The following is a 15,805-nucleotide window of genomic DNA, read 5'->3' as shown; positions in this document are numbered from 1 at the left end:
AACCGAGTCAAGCCTCCACGACACAGCAGAATATTTTTGTTTGTAATTTGACTTTTTTTATTTTAAACATTAAATAATAATAATGTATTATACAAATTATTAACTCTTTTCAATTTATTTATTGTTATTATTCGCAGTATTGTTTTTCAGCAAGCAATAATATATTATATTAATTAATAAAAGCCATAAATATTAAAAAAAACAAAATATGATGTCTCTTCCTTCACGCTTTATAAAGCAACTGTTGTTACTCTCTCTCCTCTCTCTCTCTCTCTCTCTCTCTATACAAATTTTGTTGAAAGCAGAGGTAGCAGGTGGCCTACTCAATGTAGTTGGTTTTGGGAAACCTCTTAAATGACAATAACAATAAATTTAGTGGTTTGGGTGAACTGAAATATGAGATCTCTAAGGAAAGAATATATGTGGTTTTTGCTTCAGGCATGATTTTAGTATTACTTTGACATCAAGAATTGCATTAATCCTTGTCCAAATTGCATTAATGGGGATCATATATAGTGCACGCCACCTGTTTGATTAAATGATCCATTCAGTTGGGCGATTTCTGTTCAAACTTAGCAACTAAACCCAATTATGGCAACTGTAAATACCAACTACCAGAAGTTGGATACCTATTTCAGTTATCCAAGCTGAATAGTTCTTAGGGTGGCAGAATATGTAGATACCTCAAGAACGCTTGTCTTTATGCTAACTTCTCACCATGGTTTTATGGCATTGTCGTCACAAAAATCAGCTTGAGTTATCGATGGCACGAAGTAAAGTCGTCTCCGACAGCTACGTAGTTCTTACACTTGTTGTGGTTCTGATTGTATCTTCTCTGTCTAGTGTAGTGTCATTTAGTTCGGAAAAAAATGAGTACGTATCGGCGGTAGGCGATTCCGGGATGAGAAGAGATGGTCTTAGATTAGCAATAGAATCTTGGAATCAGTGCAATGAAGTTGGGGAAGAAGCTCCTCAAATGGGGAGTCCTAGAGCTGCTGATTGCTTTGATGTATATAAAGCTTCTCCTCAGCCAGGTATTATAACTAAGATCAAGAAACATTATTGTCTGTGAAAATGATTTTTTTTCTTTTTTATCGTTGCGTATTGTCGATATATTGAGCTTCTTCGTATCGGTTTTTGTGGTCTACAGGAGAAGATCGGTGCTCGCTCTGCAATAAAGTGCCGTACATGTTGGTCCACCGAGTTACAGAAAAGGAAAACAGGCTTGGGGCGGGGCAACCTTTTAAGGGAGTGAAGCAAGAGGCGTTCGACAATGTCGATCTCTATGCAGCAGAAAAAGAAGTCTATTTGGGAAGTAAATGCCAAGTTCAAGATAAACCGAATCCATGGCAATTCTGGATGATCATGCTCAAGAGTGGCAATATGGATACGTATGCCGCTAAATGCCCCAAAAACGGGCATAAAGTAGGCCCGTTTGGCCCTCCTGACCAGTTTCCTTGTTTCGGTAAAGGTTGCATGAACCAGCCATTGATCTATCATAATTACACAACTTTACAAGGGAGGAAACGGAATACGCTCAAGGGAAGATTTTACGGCTCGTGGGATTTGGATGCTGATTTTAGCAATGAAATGATGGGGGGCAATAATATCTCGTACCATTCCGTCACTTGGGAGAAGAAACTTGGAAAAGGGAGTTGGATTTTTCACCATGTTTTAAGGACCTCAATTAAGTATCCATGGCTGATGCTTTACCTAAGATCGGATGCCACAACGGGCTTTTCTGGTGGATACCACTATCCTACAAGGGGAATGCTAAAAATTGTGAGTAATTTTTTTCTATCAAGAATTCATTTTTTTCGTAAATCTTTTCAAGCCATCTTATTTTTATTTTTTACTTTTTTTAATTTTCGATTCAGATACCAGAATCACCGGATTTCAAAGTGAAATTCACACTGAAAGTTATCAGGGGCGGTGGCCCCAACAGCCAATTCTACTTGATGGACATAGGAAGTTGCTGGAAGAACAACGGTCAATCATGTGACGGCGATGTAACTTCCGACGTAACACGTTACAGCGAAATGATACTGAATCCAGAAACGCCGTCATGGTGCAATGCCAATGACCTCAAACTGTGCCCTCCGTACCACACTTTCCCAAACGGGACCCGCATTCATAGGAACGATACTGCTCGTTTTCCGTACGAGGCCTATCACCTGTACTGTGCCCCTGGAAACGGAGAGTACACAGAGAAGCCTAATGTGATGTGTGATCCTTACAGTAATCCTCAGCCACAGGAGATTTTGCAGATTTTGCCGAACCCTGTTTGGGGAGACTACGGTTATCCAACCAAGAAAGGAGAAGGTTGGATTGGAGATTCCAGGACTTGGGTTCTCGATGTTGGGAGGTTATCGCAATCCCTTTATTTTTACCAGGTTATATTATATATTCTTTTCTTGATTTATTTCATTGCAGGTAAATTGTTCTTGAATCGAATAAGGTACATTAAAATGTGAATAATGTTAAATGAACTACGTCGGTTTTTGCAGGATCCAGGGACTGCTCCAGCTAGGCGAAAATGGACATCGATAGATTTGGGGGCTGAGATTTATAAAGATCCAAATCAAGTAGCAGAATGGACTGTCACTGATTTTGACATTCTTGTACCAATGAAACTGTTTTAATTAGTTCTTGTTAGAATTAATGTGTGCTGTAACTGATGTGGAACTTGTTGCCTATGTTAAATATTTGAAGCTAATTAAGTATTAGGTTGTAGTAATTAACTCCTTTAGCTTAGCATGCTTGTAATTTCCCTAGATAAGTGTCTGAACAGCATTTGTCTGATGGTCTTACAATTTATATATTTTTATATTCTCAAGTTGATTATCAGCTATTAATCCTCATTTCTTACATTATCTGCAAGTACCTGCTTTACAGGTGGAATATATTCCATGCCAGAAATGGTTAAGTAAAGAATTGATGTAGAGAATGAAGAAGTAATGAGTAGAATTATGCTTCTACTCACATGTTTAATGTGCATTAGCCCTCCACCTTTGATCTTATTTGAAAGTACAAAAATCAAAGGTCCTGATTCCGACGAAGGTGGGACACATCAAAACCTATAAAATGCAGATTGTTTCTTCCGAAAACTCGCTATCACTGAAACATAGAAAGTTGGGGGAGAAGAAAGAATGGATTTTGAGACAGCCCAGATGCTGAAAAGCACTCAAACCGAAAACGCAAGCCCCGGTGGTGGAGTGGGAGGAGTTGTCGGTGGAGACGAAGTTGTGAGCGAAACAGGGCAACAATGGGGGTTGAGGCCCCCTCCTCCGTTTCTGGTGAAGACCTTCGAAGTGGTGGATGATCCACAAACTAACTCGATCATATCATGGAATTCGACTGGCACCACTTTCATAATATGGGATCATAACAAATTTTCGTCCGAGTTTCTTCCGAGGCTTTTCAGGACCAACAATTTGTCCAGCTTCATCTATCAGCTCAACAACTATGTCAGTTTGTCAATCTTTTGAAAATCTTTTTCAAATTCTATACATCATATACGTAGATTAGAACATTAACTTATTTTTGTTTTCGTTCAATGTTAATAGGGATTCAAGAAGGTGTGTTGGGAGAGATACGAGTACGAGAATCAGCTGTTTCAAGCAGGGAAGAAGCATTTGCTCAAAGACATCAAAAGAAGGAACCAGCAACCTCAACTGGGCAAGAGAAAACGGGCCCATTTTACTGCAGACGACAATTTGACGAATGATGCAATGAAGACAAAGCTCGAGGCTGTGATGAACGAGCAAAAAGACGTGAAATTTAAAATCCAGAAGCTTGGAGAGACTCTAGAAAAAATGAAAGAGCAGCTTGCGAATATGGAAAAGAACACGAGAGATGAAGATATCGAAGAAGGGGGTGGGAAAATTGGCGACTTTTTGAAGCAGTTTATGCAATGCATAAACGACTCGGAGAAGGCACGATTGGATGGTTCGTCGAGCACGGGACTTACAGTGGAGCTCGAAGAAAAGGAGGTGAAAGAAAAAAGTCCAGAAGAAGATGCGGAAAATTCTGGGTTTTGGAAGAACGTGATGGAGAATGTCGAACAAGGGGGAGACGGAGAGGGGGTTTTGGCCCCTCACCATTCCAAAGCCATTGTCGAACTTGAAGAGATGATGGCATCAGATGTTGCAATGCAGAAAGAAGTTATGACTGCGAAGCCCTACGATCTTAACGTCGAGGAAGACGGCCTCCTCGAATTGTGGACCTAAAAATTCAACTCTATCATCTTCTTCACTCAGCACTTTCTGTTAGTTGACAGTTATTTACTAGTTTATATACCAATGTTTCTTTTTTTTTTTTTTTTTTTTCTAATATTTATCTACTGCCTTATTTATCTTAAAACATGTCTGTAGAAGTGAAGCCTGTAATTTTCTAATATGTAGATAGAGAGAAGAGTAGAGTTTCTAAGCTTAAACCACTGACTGCAGAGGAACTTCTGGTGAGAAAAATTCCATCTTTATTCAACTAAAATCTCCAGACAACAAATTCAAGAATTCAAGAATTTGTATCCAAGATCCACTGTACATCAGAAACAGAATAGGATGAACGAAGCCCTTTCGTCCGAACAAATAAATTACGTCTATACCCTCCTTCCCTTACATTCATATTCCAATAGAACTTTTTTCTATCTATCAAAGATTAAAAAAATGGGGAGTAATTAAAGATAAAAAAAAATGGAGGACAAGGTGACAACTATAATACAGGCACTGAAATGGGGAAATTCATATCTCGAGGCCCCACATCTAAGCCACCAAAATGGAAGGAAGCATGCTCACACCTTTGGACCACTCTAGCAAGTGATGCCGCTTTTCGCCTAGCTCGTTTCGTACCGGTGAACAGCAAACCATGCAGTAGATTGGCCAGTGCCGGCGCCTTCACCACCTTTTCGGTGGCGGCAGCACCACCGCTCCGACACAATTCCAGCAAAGCCACGACTGCATTCTCTTTCGCCCTCGGAGTGCCGCATCTCATCACTTCAGTCAACCCCGCCACCGCCATTTCCTCTTTCCCCACCGCCTCAGCTCCTATCGACTGCCTCGCGATCAAGGCCAATGCACCCGCTGCTTCTTCGAAAACCACTTCACATCCCAGTGCTCCGATTAGTGCTTGTATAGCCCCCGAATCTATCATTCTTGCACAATTCTCGTCGTGGGTGGATAGATTGAATAAAGCTGTCACAGCATCTTTTTTCCCTCTGGGGGTTCCTTCGCGCAAAAGCGCAGCCAAAGCTTCGATTGCCCCGTTTTCTTGGGCTATTCGTCTTTTGTAGTCGTGAACGGCCGAGAGACTGAACAAAGTCGCCGCGGCGTTTTCCTTTCCCTCGGTTGTGTGCCCGTTTCTCAAAACTCCGACAATCGCGCCCAAACACCCTTCCACGTCCATGATTCTGATTTTGTTCTTATCGTAAATCGACAAGTTTAACATTGCGGTCACCGAATTCTCCTGCGCAAAGGTGTGCGGAGACGAGAGTAGATTCTTCAAAAGGGGTATTGCTCCAGCTTCGGCTATGCACGCTCGATTCTGCTTTCCGGATTTCGCAAGCCATCGAATCTCCCGTGCAGCCACAGTCTTGGCTCTTGGTGTTCCGTTCGCCAGCTGTTCGACGAGCAGCGCTGATGTGGCTTTAGTAGCTTCGATTGCGGCCTTGCTCAGTAGGGCAGAAACTGCACTTTCGGAAGAATGGTGTGGATTCTCTGGCGGATCGTACGGAATAGAATTAGCCGTACACCATTGCAGAATCAGATTCCTCAGAGCCCTGTTAGGCACCAGCTTAGTATGAACGAGCATCTGCCCCGTCTTCGGGCAATTGGAATGCCCATCCTCCATCCATCTCGTGATTGACGTACGATCGTACGTCTGCCCTGTGGATATTATTACCGGGTCGTGCATCAAATCCAACGATATCGGACAACAGAAATCCTTCGGAATAGTAACAAACGTGTCGGCAATCTCCTTAGTGATCAGCCCTTTCTTCGTCGGCTTCCGTTTCCACTTCCCCAATTCACCTTCCTCGTCCTCAAAGCTGAACAGTAAGAATCTAGTGTACCGTATCAAAGCCACAAATCCGTTGAGAACCGAGGCCGTAGGCTCGATATCTCCATCGTGATTGACAATCTGCTCCTCCAAGAACTCAATCTCAACCCTACAACTTTTCACATTGCAAATCCCCAACTTCTCCACAAAAAACGCGTAAAGTTCGTTCCTTTCCGGGATTCTTCCATTCTCGAATTCATTCAGGAAACAGTAAAGCTTCAACCTGAGTGAATCTTCATTCCCATCAATGTAAAATTTCGAATTTCTTGATTGTTTCTGCAACAATTCAACTTGTTCCTTAACATCTTCGGACAAATTCAGCAAAGGAAAAACATCCAAAAGGGTGGAGATTTCCTGATTCATGTCATGAAAATGGCCTGAAATCGACTGGCTCTGAAGCAACAGCCACAGCTTACTCGACCCTTTGATATAGTCGATCAGGATTTTCGTTCTGTAAAGCAGGAGGTACAACTCCTTCAAGCACAAGAACAAAGAGGGGGCAAATTGCGAGAACCCTACATCGCGAAAACCATCCAGGAGCACAGAAACAACCTGGATTTTCCGGATTAAGGATCTGGAGTTCTTGCCCTGGAAAAATGGAGCCGTTTTATTTGTACCTGAAAACGACGACGCCAGCTCGTTGGAAATAGCACGCGACGCCTCCAAAACGGCGGCGTATGATAGATCCACCGGCGCCACAAACGCCTCCAGCGACGGCGATCTCCGCCGCCTCAACGAGGAGAATATCGCCGCGGATGCCATGAATCACGACGAGCGAAACAATTAACAAATTCTTATCAATCAATGTACGAATGAGAAAAAAAAATAAAAATTCAATAATTTAAATTCGATTATTTGTGTTTGCAGAAAGTAACGAGAATCGTTTGGTGTTCCTCTGCTTCCCTTTTAAGGGTATTAGAAAGAAAAAAATAATACTGTGGGTTATGAATCCGCGTGCAAAGATTGGATTTTTATCTGGTAAATTCTTGATTAACATTGGATTTACTGAATTTTCAACACTGTATTTATTAAATTTTTCTCTCTCTAAAATAAATAAATAAATGCAGGCTGCTTGAAAGTGACGTTCCCACAGACAATGGTGGTGGGGGGTGGGGTTACGTGGGTAATTATCTATTTGACTGGTATAAAATATTTCTGTCCATTCATTTTGTACTATGATAATTCTGTGAATTAAGGAGTACTTATCATTAAAATATATATTTTTAATTATTTAATTAAGGATTAAATAAATTAGGTGAAAAGAAATGCCTCATCTTTTTCGAAAATTAAATTGATGGGCTTTTGAATTTTTGAGATAGAGTTTTGGCACTTTCCTTAATGAGCGTTGACCAACTTTTATTTCTTTTTCCCAATTAATTAAAGTGATGAAGAAAAAAAGGATTATTGTAATTAATTCCATCGTTGACTAAAGAGAAAAAGAAAAAGCTACACATTGACAGCTTTTAACCTTGTGCGATTGTCCGTTTTAAGTTTAGCTCATAGAGATTTACATTTTTCCCCTTTGGTTGATTGACTATAATTTGAGTAGGACCGGCAATTGAGCCGGGCCTAACCGAAGCCCGATGGCTCGGCCCGATTATATTTGAGCCGAACCTACTTTTTGGTGAGCCGGGCCGAGTTTGAGCCATTTTATTAAACCCGACTTATTTATGAGCCGAGTTTGAGCCTACTATGGCTCAACCCGAATAAGGCCCGACCGATTAGGTTAATAATAAAATATAAAATATATTTATTATTGTAATGCTATGACAACATACAATTATACAAGTTGCGACCATATAAGATTATTTTATTTTGTAAAATAAAATGAATTAAGTAGTAGCGGTGGCGGTGACAATAAGTAAAATAGGGATCAAATGCAAAAAATACATCGATATCTAATTGTTGAATTTATCACCGAGATTTGAGAATATAAAATATTTCCAATAACAAGAGTAACTAATCTTTTTACTTCTTTTGGTCTTGTTATTAAGTTTTTCCAATAACTTGCAAATATCATTTAAGTTTTGGCTTTAATGAAGCTAAATCTTGTTTATTACGTGTTTTTATAATTTTTTTTTTACTCATTACAAGTATATAGTAATGGGGCCCGATATAAACCCGAAACCCGAAAAAATACATGAGCCGAGCTTGAGCCTATAACAATGAGGCCCGATGGTATGTGAGCTTGAGCCTATAGTAACGAGGCCCGATGGTATGTGAGCTTGAGCCGACCCAAGCTCGGCTCACATGGCCCGATTGCCAGCCCTAAATTTGAGCATAGGAATTCTACTAACTTATGACTCTACGTGCAATATATTTAAATAATTACAGGAAAATATTCCAACTCTATATTTCAGTAGTGGAGTACTATATTATATATAAATATATATTTAAATTTAAGATGCATAGGGTTCTCTAAAAGAAAAGAGGGAGTCTTAAATGAGCAATAAAAGTTGGCATGAACCGAGGAGTGAAGAGGTGGGAATCACTTGAGATTAGGGCCTTCATCATTGTTTTTATTTTTAATTTATTTATATAATATATATATATATATATATATATATATATATATATTTTTTTTTTTTTCTCCTCCATCGTCGACGTCAAGAAACCAACACGGCGGGAAAAAGAAGCGGAGCGTTTAAATCACGCCACGTAATTGAATTCCAGTCAAACCTAATAAAAACGGTGCCCAATTATTGCATATAAACGGTGCAGCTGGTGCACGGACTTTTGGCCCAACTTGTTAGCCGCCACGTCACAGCTATCCTTTGCGTCTATCGCCGACGTGGATCTTGATCCAGCTGTCAGCCAGGCTAGCTCTGATATTGATTTAGCGCCACCGCAAACGCCGCCAAAACAGCGGTGGCCAAGGCCCTACTCAGCTTTCAATGCTTCTCCTTTAAGTAATATTTTTTCAATATTATTAATTTAGTAACACTAATATTAATTCGGTAGGTTCTTTCCATATGCTACATACCGAAGAAAAATAATCATATCGGAAATACTATTGGTTGTTGATAATATATAGTTTCTGGAATTACCAGATAGAGATGAAACTACGTCGTTTTTAACATCAACGTTTTAAGGCCACCAAAGTGCAATATTGAACTACATATTCATTTTGTTTGATCATCAAGTATTGAATGCGAAAAAGCTTCAGAAACAAAACAACAATGAGACCAATTTACACAATATACAGTCTCCACACACACATACATAACAGCCCGTTTCAACGGTCACGCCTATATCAAATTTATCGGCTCACTCAAAACATACTTGGGTAATTCGTACTTGGCACCTGCAAATCACGTCTTCGATTTAGCATATAGATAGATATACCGGAACCACATATTTTATTGAAGAAGCAAAATTCGAGTACGAACCTCTCTCGTCGTAGCAGATTGTTAAGTCGGGATTTTGAACGATAACTCCAGCACCATCCACAATTGCTTGTGCAAGGGTCAAATCAGCCTCTGCTGCAGCTCGGAGAGCATCCCAGATCTCTGACGACAATGAAAAAATAAATAAAACGGAACAGCACAATTATTATTCCTAAATTAAAAAGAAATGAATACAATTTGTACGTATAGAAAAAAACTATAACCGAACCTCATTTGAACTTCTTCACAAACAGAACAGATATTTCGGATACACAGAAACAACAAAAGAAAGTGAAAGGTCGATTAATAGCAAATGTTCGTCCTATTTCTAGACAGATACATAGAATGCCTTGTTTACTGCATAGCTCCAATAGGGTCGTCAATCCATCAGAAAAAATGAAGACAATTTATGACAATAACGAAACTTATCATATAAGTTTGGCATCGTTAAACTCATAATTTAACTAAGTGTTCCAAAGTTAGAAGGGGGATTCGGTATATAGCTTAATGCAGAACAATTCAAGAACATGTAGCATTATTACAGCACTGAAAAAAGGTATCTTAGTTAAGATACCTTTCCGACCACCATAGTGGGGAGCAGTGTCCCAGAACTCCTCACGCATCTGTGTTAGTTGCGCCCTTGTTATTGCTTCAGAGTGCTTCCATGCCTTAGGTTTCTGTATCTTCTTCGAAGTTTCTGGCAGATAAAGCGATGCAACACTTAGGGATCAATTATCACAATTCAGGCAAGCAAAAAAAGGTTAATTTAATCGATCGTAAGTTGCATAAGAAGAAATCTAAGGTCCGTGTTTGTGAAAACTTATGTCATATCATCTTACCATGACTTTCTTTACCAAGGGTAAATGGAAAATATCTCCAGTTTGTTCTTTTCTATCTATATCCGTTGAATCCCGAACTCAAATTATATCTAATAACGAAAGCGTTTTAACGGGTGCAGAGCAATTGCTTCACCGATTACTGTTATTCCAGATCAACGCATAATGTCAACCACTAGGTAAATGAGCATTTCAGTTGCCACTTTCGCGAATCGATAGCAATTCAAATGCATATGGTAATGTTTTCTTCTCAATATTTTTTCACGCCCACAAAAACAAGAACAATGTATATATATATAAATGAAAGGATACCTAAAAATCATTAAACATAATCATTTGGGTGTACGTTTTTCTCCATTGCCTAATCACTCATTTTGGCAACTTTTTTTATGAAGTGGACATTCAGTCAGAATACAACAAGCATATCAAATTTGACACATAAGAATCCTTACAAACTCCAGAAAGTATGGAAAATCTATATTAAACACTTCATCAAACTAACTTATGACAGATGAATATCCAATGGAAACCAGAAAGAAGCTTATGGCCAACGTAATGAAGCTCCTCGGAGTCTACAAACTGAAGGAAGAATCACCAAGATCCAAACTCTAAATGACATAGCAGTAATTGAAAACCGAGTATAAACCCGAATAATAAACAATCTCGTGAAAATTCGTGTTTGCAGGACCGGATCAAAGCTCTACGGAGAACATTGACATCAACCACAGTTCATGAATTTTTAAGATCTTTGTCAAGACATACTGTAGACATTCTCATTATAAAACAGAAAAACGGTTCGAAACGAATCTACAGAACTCGAGTGTAATCGATCACAGTAATACAATTAAATGAAACGGCAAGGAAAAAAAAATACATAGTCCCCTCATCGGAAGGTAATAATGCTAATTGCTACAAACCTAAAATGTTGACACACACACACAAACACACACACAAGAAGAAGAAAACTAGTCATCTCATAATCAGATACATAGAACTAATTCTGAGAAAAGAGATACAAAATAATATTCCACAATTCAATCGGAAAAAAAATGAATTTGCCCCCAACAACAACATCTTCACCAATAATTGAGAGCTGAAATTGAAGAAATAAGAGTCAAAGTGGAGTCAATAACGCAAAAAAGAAAATGAATACCATCGACTTTATCACGCGATCCGGCGCAACCCATGCCGGGAAGCTACGAAGATTTTTCTCCGGTCAAAGATTTCCAGTGCCCCCAATTCGAAGATTGAAGTGAAGTAGAAACCCGGGAACAAAAATACTAGGCAACTTTTAGAGAGAGAGAGAGAGAGAGAGAGAGAGAGGGGGACAAATAGTCAAATTGATTTTAGTTTTTGCGTGAGCACGACTTTCTCTCTCTTTCCCTCCATCTCTCCTCTCTCTCTAACTCTATATGACAGCTGTACATAGAGATGAGAGATGAATCTCATATTCTTTTTTGTTTTTCATTAATATATAAATTAAGAGTAAATTATATATCCATTTGATCGGCCACGACTCAATGGGCTTTTCTGCTCTCTAAATCAAAACAGAATATTATTCACTAATGGGCCTTTCTAACATATTGAATGGGCTTTTCGGCTCTCTGAATCCACACATCGGTAAATTTTTTAAACAGATTGGTAATAAGTATAATTTTTTTTTTTTTTTTTACATCAATAGGAAATATAAATTAAGCAAACTGGAAATGATAAGAGTCTACAATTGAGGCATCCCACTCACAAAAACAAGAGTTTGGAAGACAATTTGTGAGGATATTTGACATCATATTTCCGTTACAATTAACAAACTTTGCCCAGTTGGTGTCTCAATTAAATCGAATGATTTTTTTTTTTTTATTAATTAAAGTATATGGTGACTTTTTGTTTGAATGTTGTTTTGAAATATGTTTGTTAATAAAAATATTTCTTGATATTCTAGAATCACGTCAAATTTCAGCAATCCAACGTCGTTTAGACTCCTAAAAGTTCGTCGGGTTGTTCCACAAATTACGAGATCTACTAGAATCAGTATCTAACTCGTTTTTTTCGTTTTTCGTAATTTTTAGTATTTTGTTAGTTTAATTAGGGTTTTCAGTTTTATTAGTATAAATAGTTGTCTTATCACTTTATTTTGAGGAATTTTAATAAAATCTTTAGAGTTTTCTCTATTTTCTGGTGGATTCCCTAGTTTTCCATGGATTTCGAATGTTATTTTGGTTCTATAGAATTAATTCGTTGTAATTAATTATTTACCATGTTTCCATTCGCCTCACATAGCTTCTGCTCATCTGGAGGCAAAGTCTCGAAAATTCGATCAGAGAGGATGTACTCAACCCCTGATCCATAAGATATGAAGATGATAAAAATAAATAAATAAAATATAGTTAGGAGGAGTACCGAGTCCTCTCTGGAAGTAGGATGTGTGTCACGGGCAGCCAATTTTGGTCCAATACTTTGCCAGTTTCTCTTGGATTAAGAGGTTAAAGAAGCCCAAATAGAGTTAGGTTCGAGTTAGTAGGGATTCTTAGAGGATTCTAGAAAACTTTCTAGAACTACCATGTCGTGTCACGGGTAGCCAATTTCGGTCCAATACTTTGCCAATTTCCGTTGGATTGGGAGGTTAAAGAAGCCCAAATAGGGTTAGCCCGGGGATTCTTAGAGGATTGTAGAAAACTTTCTAGAACTCTCCATTGTAGATACTTTGCAGAAAAACTCCTAGCCCTTAGATCAAGTAGATCTCTACAGTACATTAAGAAGTGGCCTAGTATAAATAGGAGTAGGCACTTCATTTGTAAGCATCCAACAAATCCAAGACATCCAAGCAATACAATCTTCTTAAGTTCGAAGAGGAGCTAATTGGGAAGAGGAGCTAATTGGAAATGAAAATATAAAATCATGATATTATTCTTAATTTAAAAATCAAATATTATTCTAAAAAATAATAAAAGAGGACAAGTATCCAACATAACATAAATATCAGAATACATGCCAATATTCACATCAATAAAAGTCAAAAAAAATCGGTAAAAAAATCTTCATCTTTATCCCGAATCCATGCTGAAACGAGTAGTAATGCAAGGATGCCAATCTTCACATCAATAGAAGTCGAACATCAATAAAAGTCGAAAAAAATCGGTAAAGAAATCTTTATCTGTTGAAACGAGTAGTAATGCAAGGAACAACATACGTGCATTGATGTCGAAAAAGATCGGTAAAGAAATCTTTATCTGCTGAAACAAGTAGTAATGCAAGGAACAACATACGAGCATATGCACGTGAGGAGAACCTTCTCGTTCTAAAGATAGACGTCGAAAAAACCAAATTAAATGAAAATCCAAAAATCTATTAATAAACTAGATACACGATCCGTAAGAAGAACAAGTAAATGGCTATGTAGCTAACTGAGTGTACTATTGATAGTATAACAAGTAAATGGTTATGTAGCTAACTGAGAGTACTGTTGATAGTAGAAAGCGTACAAAGCAAAAACTGCATTTGCAAAGACCACGCAGAGTACCAAGTACACCTGCATCATATAAAATTAAATAAAACCTCAAATAAAGTAAATATCAATAGTCTTAGACCTCATTGTTGCATATTTCAACATCTGTATAATTAATTCAAAAAATTCCTCGCATTCAGAGCTTAGGCTTACGTACACACACACGCCCGTAGACACGGCTATGGGCCGATTTTGGGCCCGGAACCGGCCCGTTGACGACCCGGCCCGGAACCTGTGAACCGGTCCGTCGTCCCCGGGATGGGCCCGATTCTATGAAATGGTGAACCGTGAACCGCCGGGCTGTCTCGGCGGTTCACCCGGATTTTAAAAAAAAAATCAAAAAAATTCAAAAAAAAAGCAAATAACGGCCAGTGAACCGGCAGTTGTCTGTTTTTTTTTTTAATTACCCCCCTCCCCCATTTTTTTCTATAAATATCCTCACACCCCAATTTTTCCTATAATTTACTTATTCATAAAATATTTTAAAAAAAAAAAATCAAATATTCCGGGCCTACCCGGATAGGCCCGGAACCGGCCCGAACCGGTGGTCCGACCCGGCCCGCCGAACCGTGCATATTACAGGCCGGTTCCGATTCCGAAAAAAGTGAACCGTGAACCGGTATGAACCGTGAACCGGTATGAACCGTGAACCGGCATGAACCGGCCGTGTCTACACGCGCGCACACATGCACACACGTAAGCACACACACGCACGCACGCACTCACGCACTAACACACTTACGCAATCAACATTTATGCTACGCCAGACTTACATAAATCTAAAATTCGACACACCTAAACACCAAAATTACTTAGATCTGATGTTTAAGCACATAAATTGTAACTATCACAGGAACTCAGAGTTTTTTCTTCACAATTACACCTGAAGCGAAAAACATTAAGTATAAGGCAAAAGGTATACGAAACGAGCCCGAACTCGAGCTCGGCACAACCAAAAATCCATTCATCAAATTTATTTTTTCAATCAAAAAAGTAATATTATTCTTTTTTTATTTATTATTAATAATATCCATCATTATATATTATTAATATGTATTAAAAATATAGAGAAAAAGTAAAGCTCGCGAGCTGTTGAACAACTGAAATGAAGCTCTAGCTCGATTCGTCGAAAAGCTCGGGCTCGTGAGCTCGAGCTCGATTTTTCGAGCTCGAGTGCGAGCTTTTCTCGAGTAAGCTTCGGAAGCTCGCAAGCCGGCTCGTCTCATTTACACGGTTACACCCCTAAGTTGGAGTTTGATAAATCGTATTACTCCGTGATATTATTTTTAATTTAAAAATCAAATATTATTCTCAAATTAATTTAAAGGAATAAATCCTAATTTTGGTTATTTTAGAAAATAACAAGTGTAAATGTGTCGTTATATGCACACGAGATTGTCGGTTTACAAATTCTTAATTCGGTTCCATAAAATTGATCGTTATGCACTTAATTTACGAATCTTGAGTGTGTTCATCGTTTCGGTACAACTGACGATAGCCGTGTGAAACTAAAGTATAGGCACGTACCTAATACCAAATATATGATTTGGTCGAAATCGATTTCCAATTTTTTCATAAGTTGAAATTTATCAAATACCAGAATTTCACTTTTATAATGTTAATTCAACACTATGATTCATTAATTACATATCATAAATTTAAACAATAGATAAAAATATAATTATAATTGCCTTCAAAAAAATTCGATATAAAATTTTATGTTTAGTGTTCGATATGAAAGTTTCTTTATTACCAAAATTTTGATACGATTTTACGAGATGAATACCACCTAATAAATTCCCATGGATTCAAATGTGAATTCAATCTACAATTAATTTACTGTTACTCGAGTGTGCATCGGAGCATTGACTGTGTTGCCTAATTCAATGGGTGCGATTGGTTCTGGAACTGGAATTCTACATGCTGTTACTACCATCTTTCAGTATTTCGAGACGTTCGAGAAGGGGAGAGCTAGTGAACTTGGTTTATGTAGTTAAAGCAAAGGCGGGAAAGTAAATGTTGTTGAA

At 38.3% G+C, this 15,805-nt stretch overlaps 4 protein-coding genes across 4 annotated transcripts; 2 read left to right on the top strand and 2 right to left on the bottom strand.

The window, feature by feature from the left end:
* Positions 1 to 123: 123 nt before the first annotated feature.
* On the top strand, positions 124 to 2,833 carry LOC105968768 (uncharacterized). The gene is made up of 4 exons (XM_012993434.2): positions 124 to 1,034; positions 1,151 to 1,782; positions 1,878 to 2,393; positions 2,508 to 2,833. Exons 1-4 carry the CDS (start codon positions 719 to 721, stop codon positions 2,640 to 2,642), a joined length of 1,599 nt encoding a protein of 532 aa, XP_012848888.2. The 5' UTR covers positions 124 to 718; the 3' UTR covers positions 2,643 to 2,833.
* Positions 2,834 to 3,051: 218 nt separating this feature from the next.
* On the top strand, positions 3,052 to 4,362 carry LOC105968769 (uncharacterized). The gene is made up of 2 exons (XM_012993435.2): positions 3,052 to 3,467; positions 3,567 to 4,362. Exons 1-2 carry the CDS (start codon positions 3,150 to 3,152, stop codon positions 4,227 to 4,229), a joined length of 981 nt encoding a protein of 326 aa, XP_012848889.2. The 5' UTR covers positions 3,052 to 3,149; the 3' UTR covers positions 4,230 to 4,362.
* A 95-nt stretch (positions 4,363 to 4,457) lies between these two features.
* Positions 4,458 to 7,189, bottom strand: LOC105968767 (U-box domain-containing protein 17). Its single transcript, XM_012993433.2, has one exon. It carries the CDS (start codon positions 6,814 to 6,816, stop codon positions 4,714 to 4,716), a length of 2,103 nt encoding a protein of 700 aa, XP_012848887.2. The 5' UTR covers positions 6,817 to 7,189; the 3' UTR covers positions 4,458 to 4,713.
* Positions 7,190 to 9,124: 1,935 nt separating this feature from the next.
* Positions 9,125 to 11,730, bottom strand: LOC105969138 (uncharacterized). Its single transcript, XM_012993879.2, has 4 exons — positions 11,430 to 11,730; positions 10,015 to 10,137; positions 9,444 to 9,563; positions 9,125 to 9,358 (listed from the first exon to the last, which is right to left on the bottom strand). The coding sequence occupies exons 1-4, from the start codon at positions 11,461 to 11,463 to the stop codon at positions 9,303 to 9,305; spliced, it is 333 nt and encodes a 110-aa protein (XP_012849333.1). The 5' UTR covers positions 11,464 to 11,730; the 3' UTR covers positions 9,125 to 9,302.
* Positions 11,731 to 15,805: the final 4,075 nt, after the last annotated feature.

Source organism: Erythranthe guttata, chromosome 13 (assembly GCF_056151865.1).
Source record: "Erythranthe guttata isolate IM_541 chromosome 13, IM_541, whole genome shotgun sequence".
Lineage (NCBI taxonomy): Eukaryota > Viridiplantae > Streptophyta > Magnoliopsida > Lamiales > Phrymaceae > Erythranthe > Erythranthe guttata.
The sequence above is the reverse complement of the archived record's forward strand: the minus strand, read 5'-3'. Positions and strand labels throughout refer to the sequence as shown.

What these genes read in the sequence shown, in the direction of transcription:
- LOC105968768 (XM_012993434.2), top strand. Translation starts at nt 719, where the DNA reads ATGGTTTTATGGCATTGTCGTCACAAAAATCAGCTTGAGTTATCGATG. An exon ending in CAAGGGGAATGCTAAAAATT is followed by an intron (nt 1,783 to 1,877) that starts GTGAGTAATTTT and finishes TTTTCGATTCAG; the next exon opens with ATACCAGAATCACCGGATTT. An exon ending in AATCCCTTTATTTTTACCAG is followed by an intron (nt 2,394 to 2,507) that starts GTTATATTATAT and finishes CGGTTTTTGCAG; the next exon opens with GATCCAGGGACTGCTCCAGC.
- LOC105968769 (XM_012993435.2), top strand. Translation starts at nt 3,150, where the DNA reads ATGGATTTTGAGACAGCCCAGATGCTGAAAAGCACTCAAACCGAAAAC. An exon ending in TCTATCAGCTCAACAACTAT is followed by an intron (nt 3,468 to 3,566) that starts GTCAGTTTGTCA and finishes CAATGTTAATAG; the next exon opens with GGATTCAAGAAGGTGTGTTG.
- LOC105968767 (XM_012993433.2), bottom strand. Translation starts at nt 6,816, where the DNA reads ATGGCATCCGCGGCGATATTCTCCTCGTTGAGGCGGCGGAGATCGCCG.
- LOC105969138 (XM_012993879.2), bottom strand. Translation starts at nt 11,463, where the DNA reads ATGGGTTGCGCCGGATCGCGTGATAAAGTCGATG. An exon ending in ATCGCGTGATAAAGTCGATG is followed by an intron (nt 10,138 to 11,429) that starts GTATTCATTTTC and finishes TTTATCTGCCAG; the next exon opens with AAACTTCGAAGAAGATACAG. An exon ending in AATCTGCTACGACGAGAGAG is followed by an intron (nt 9,359 to 9,443) that starts GTTCGTACTCGA and finishes CGTGATTTGCAG; the next exon opens with GTGCCAAGTACGAATTACCC.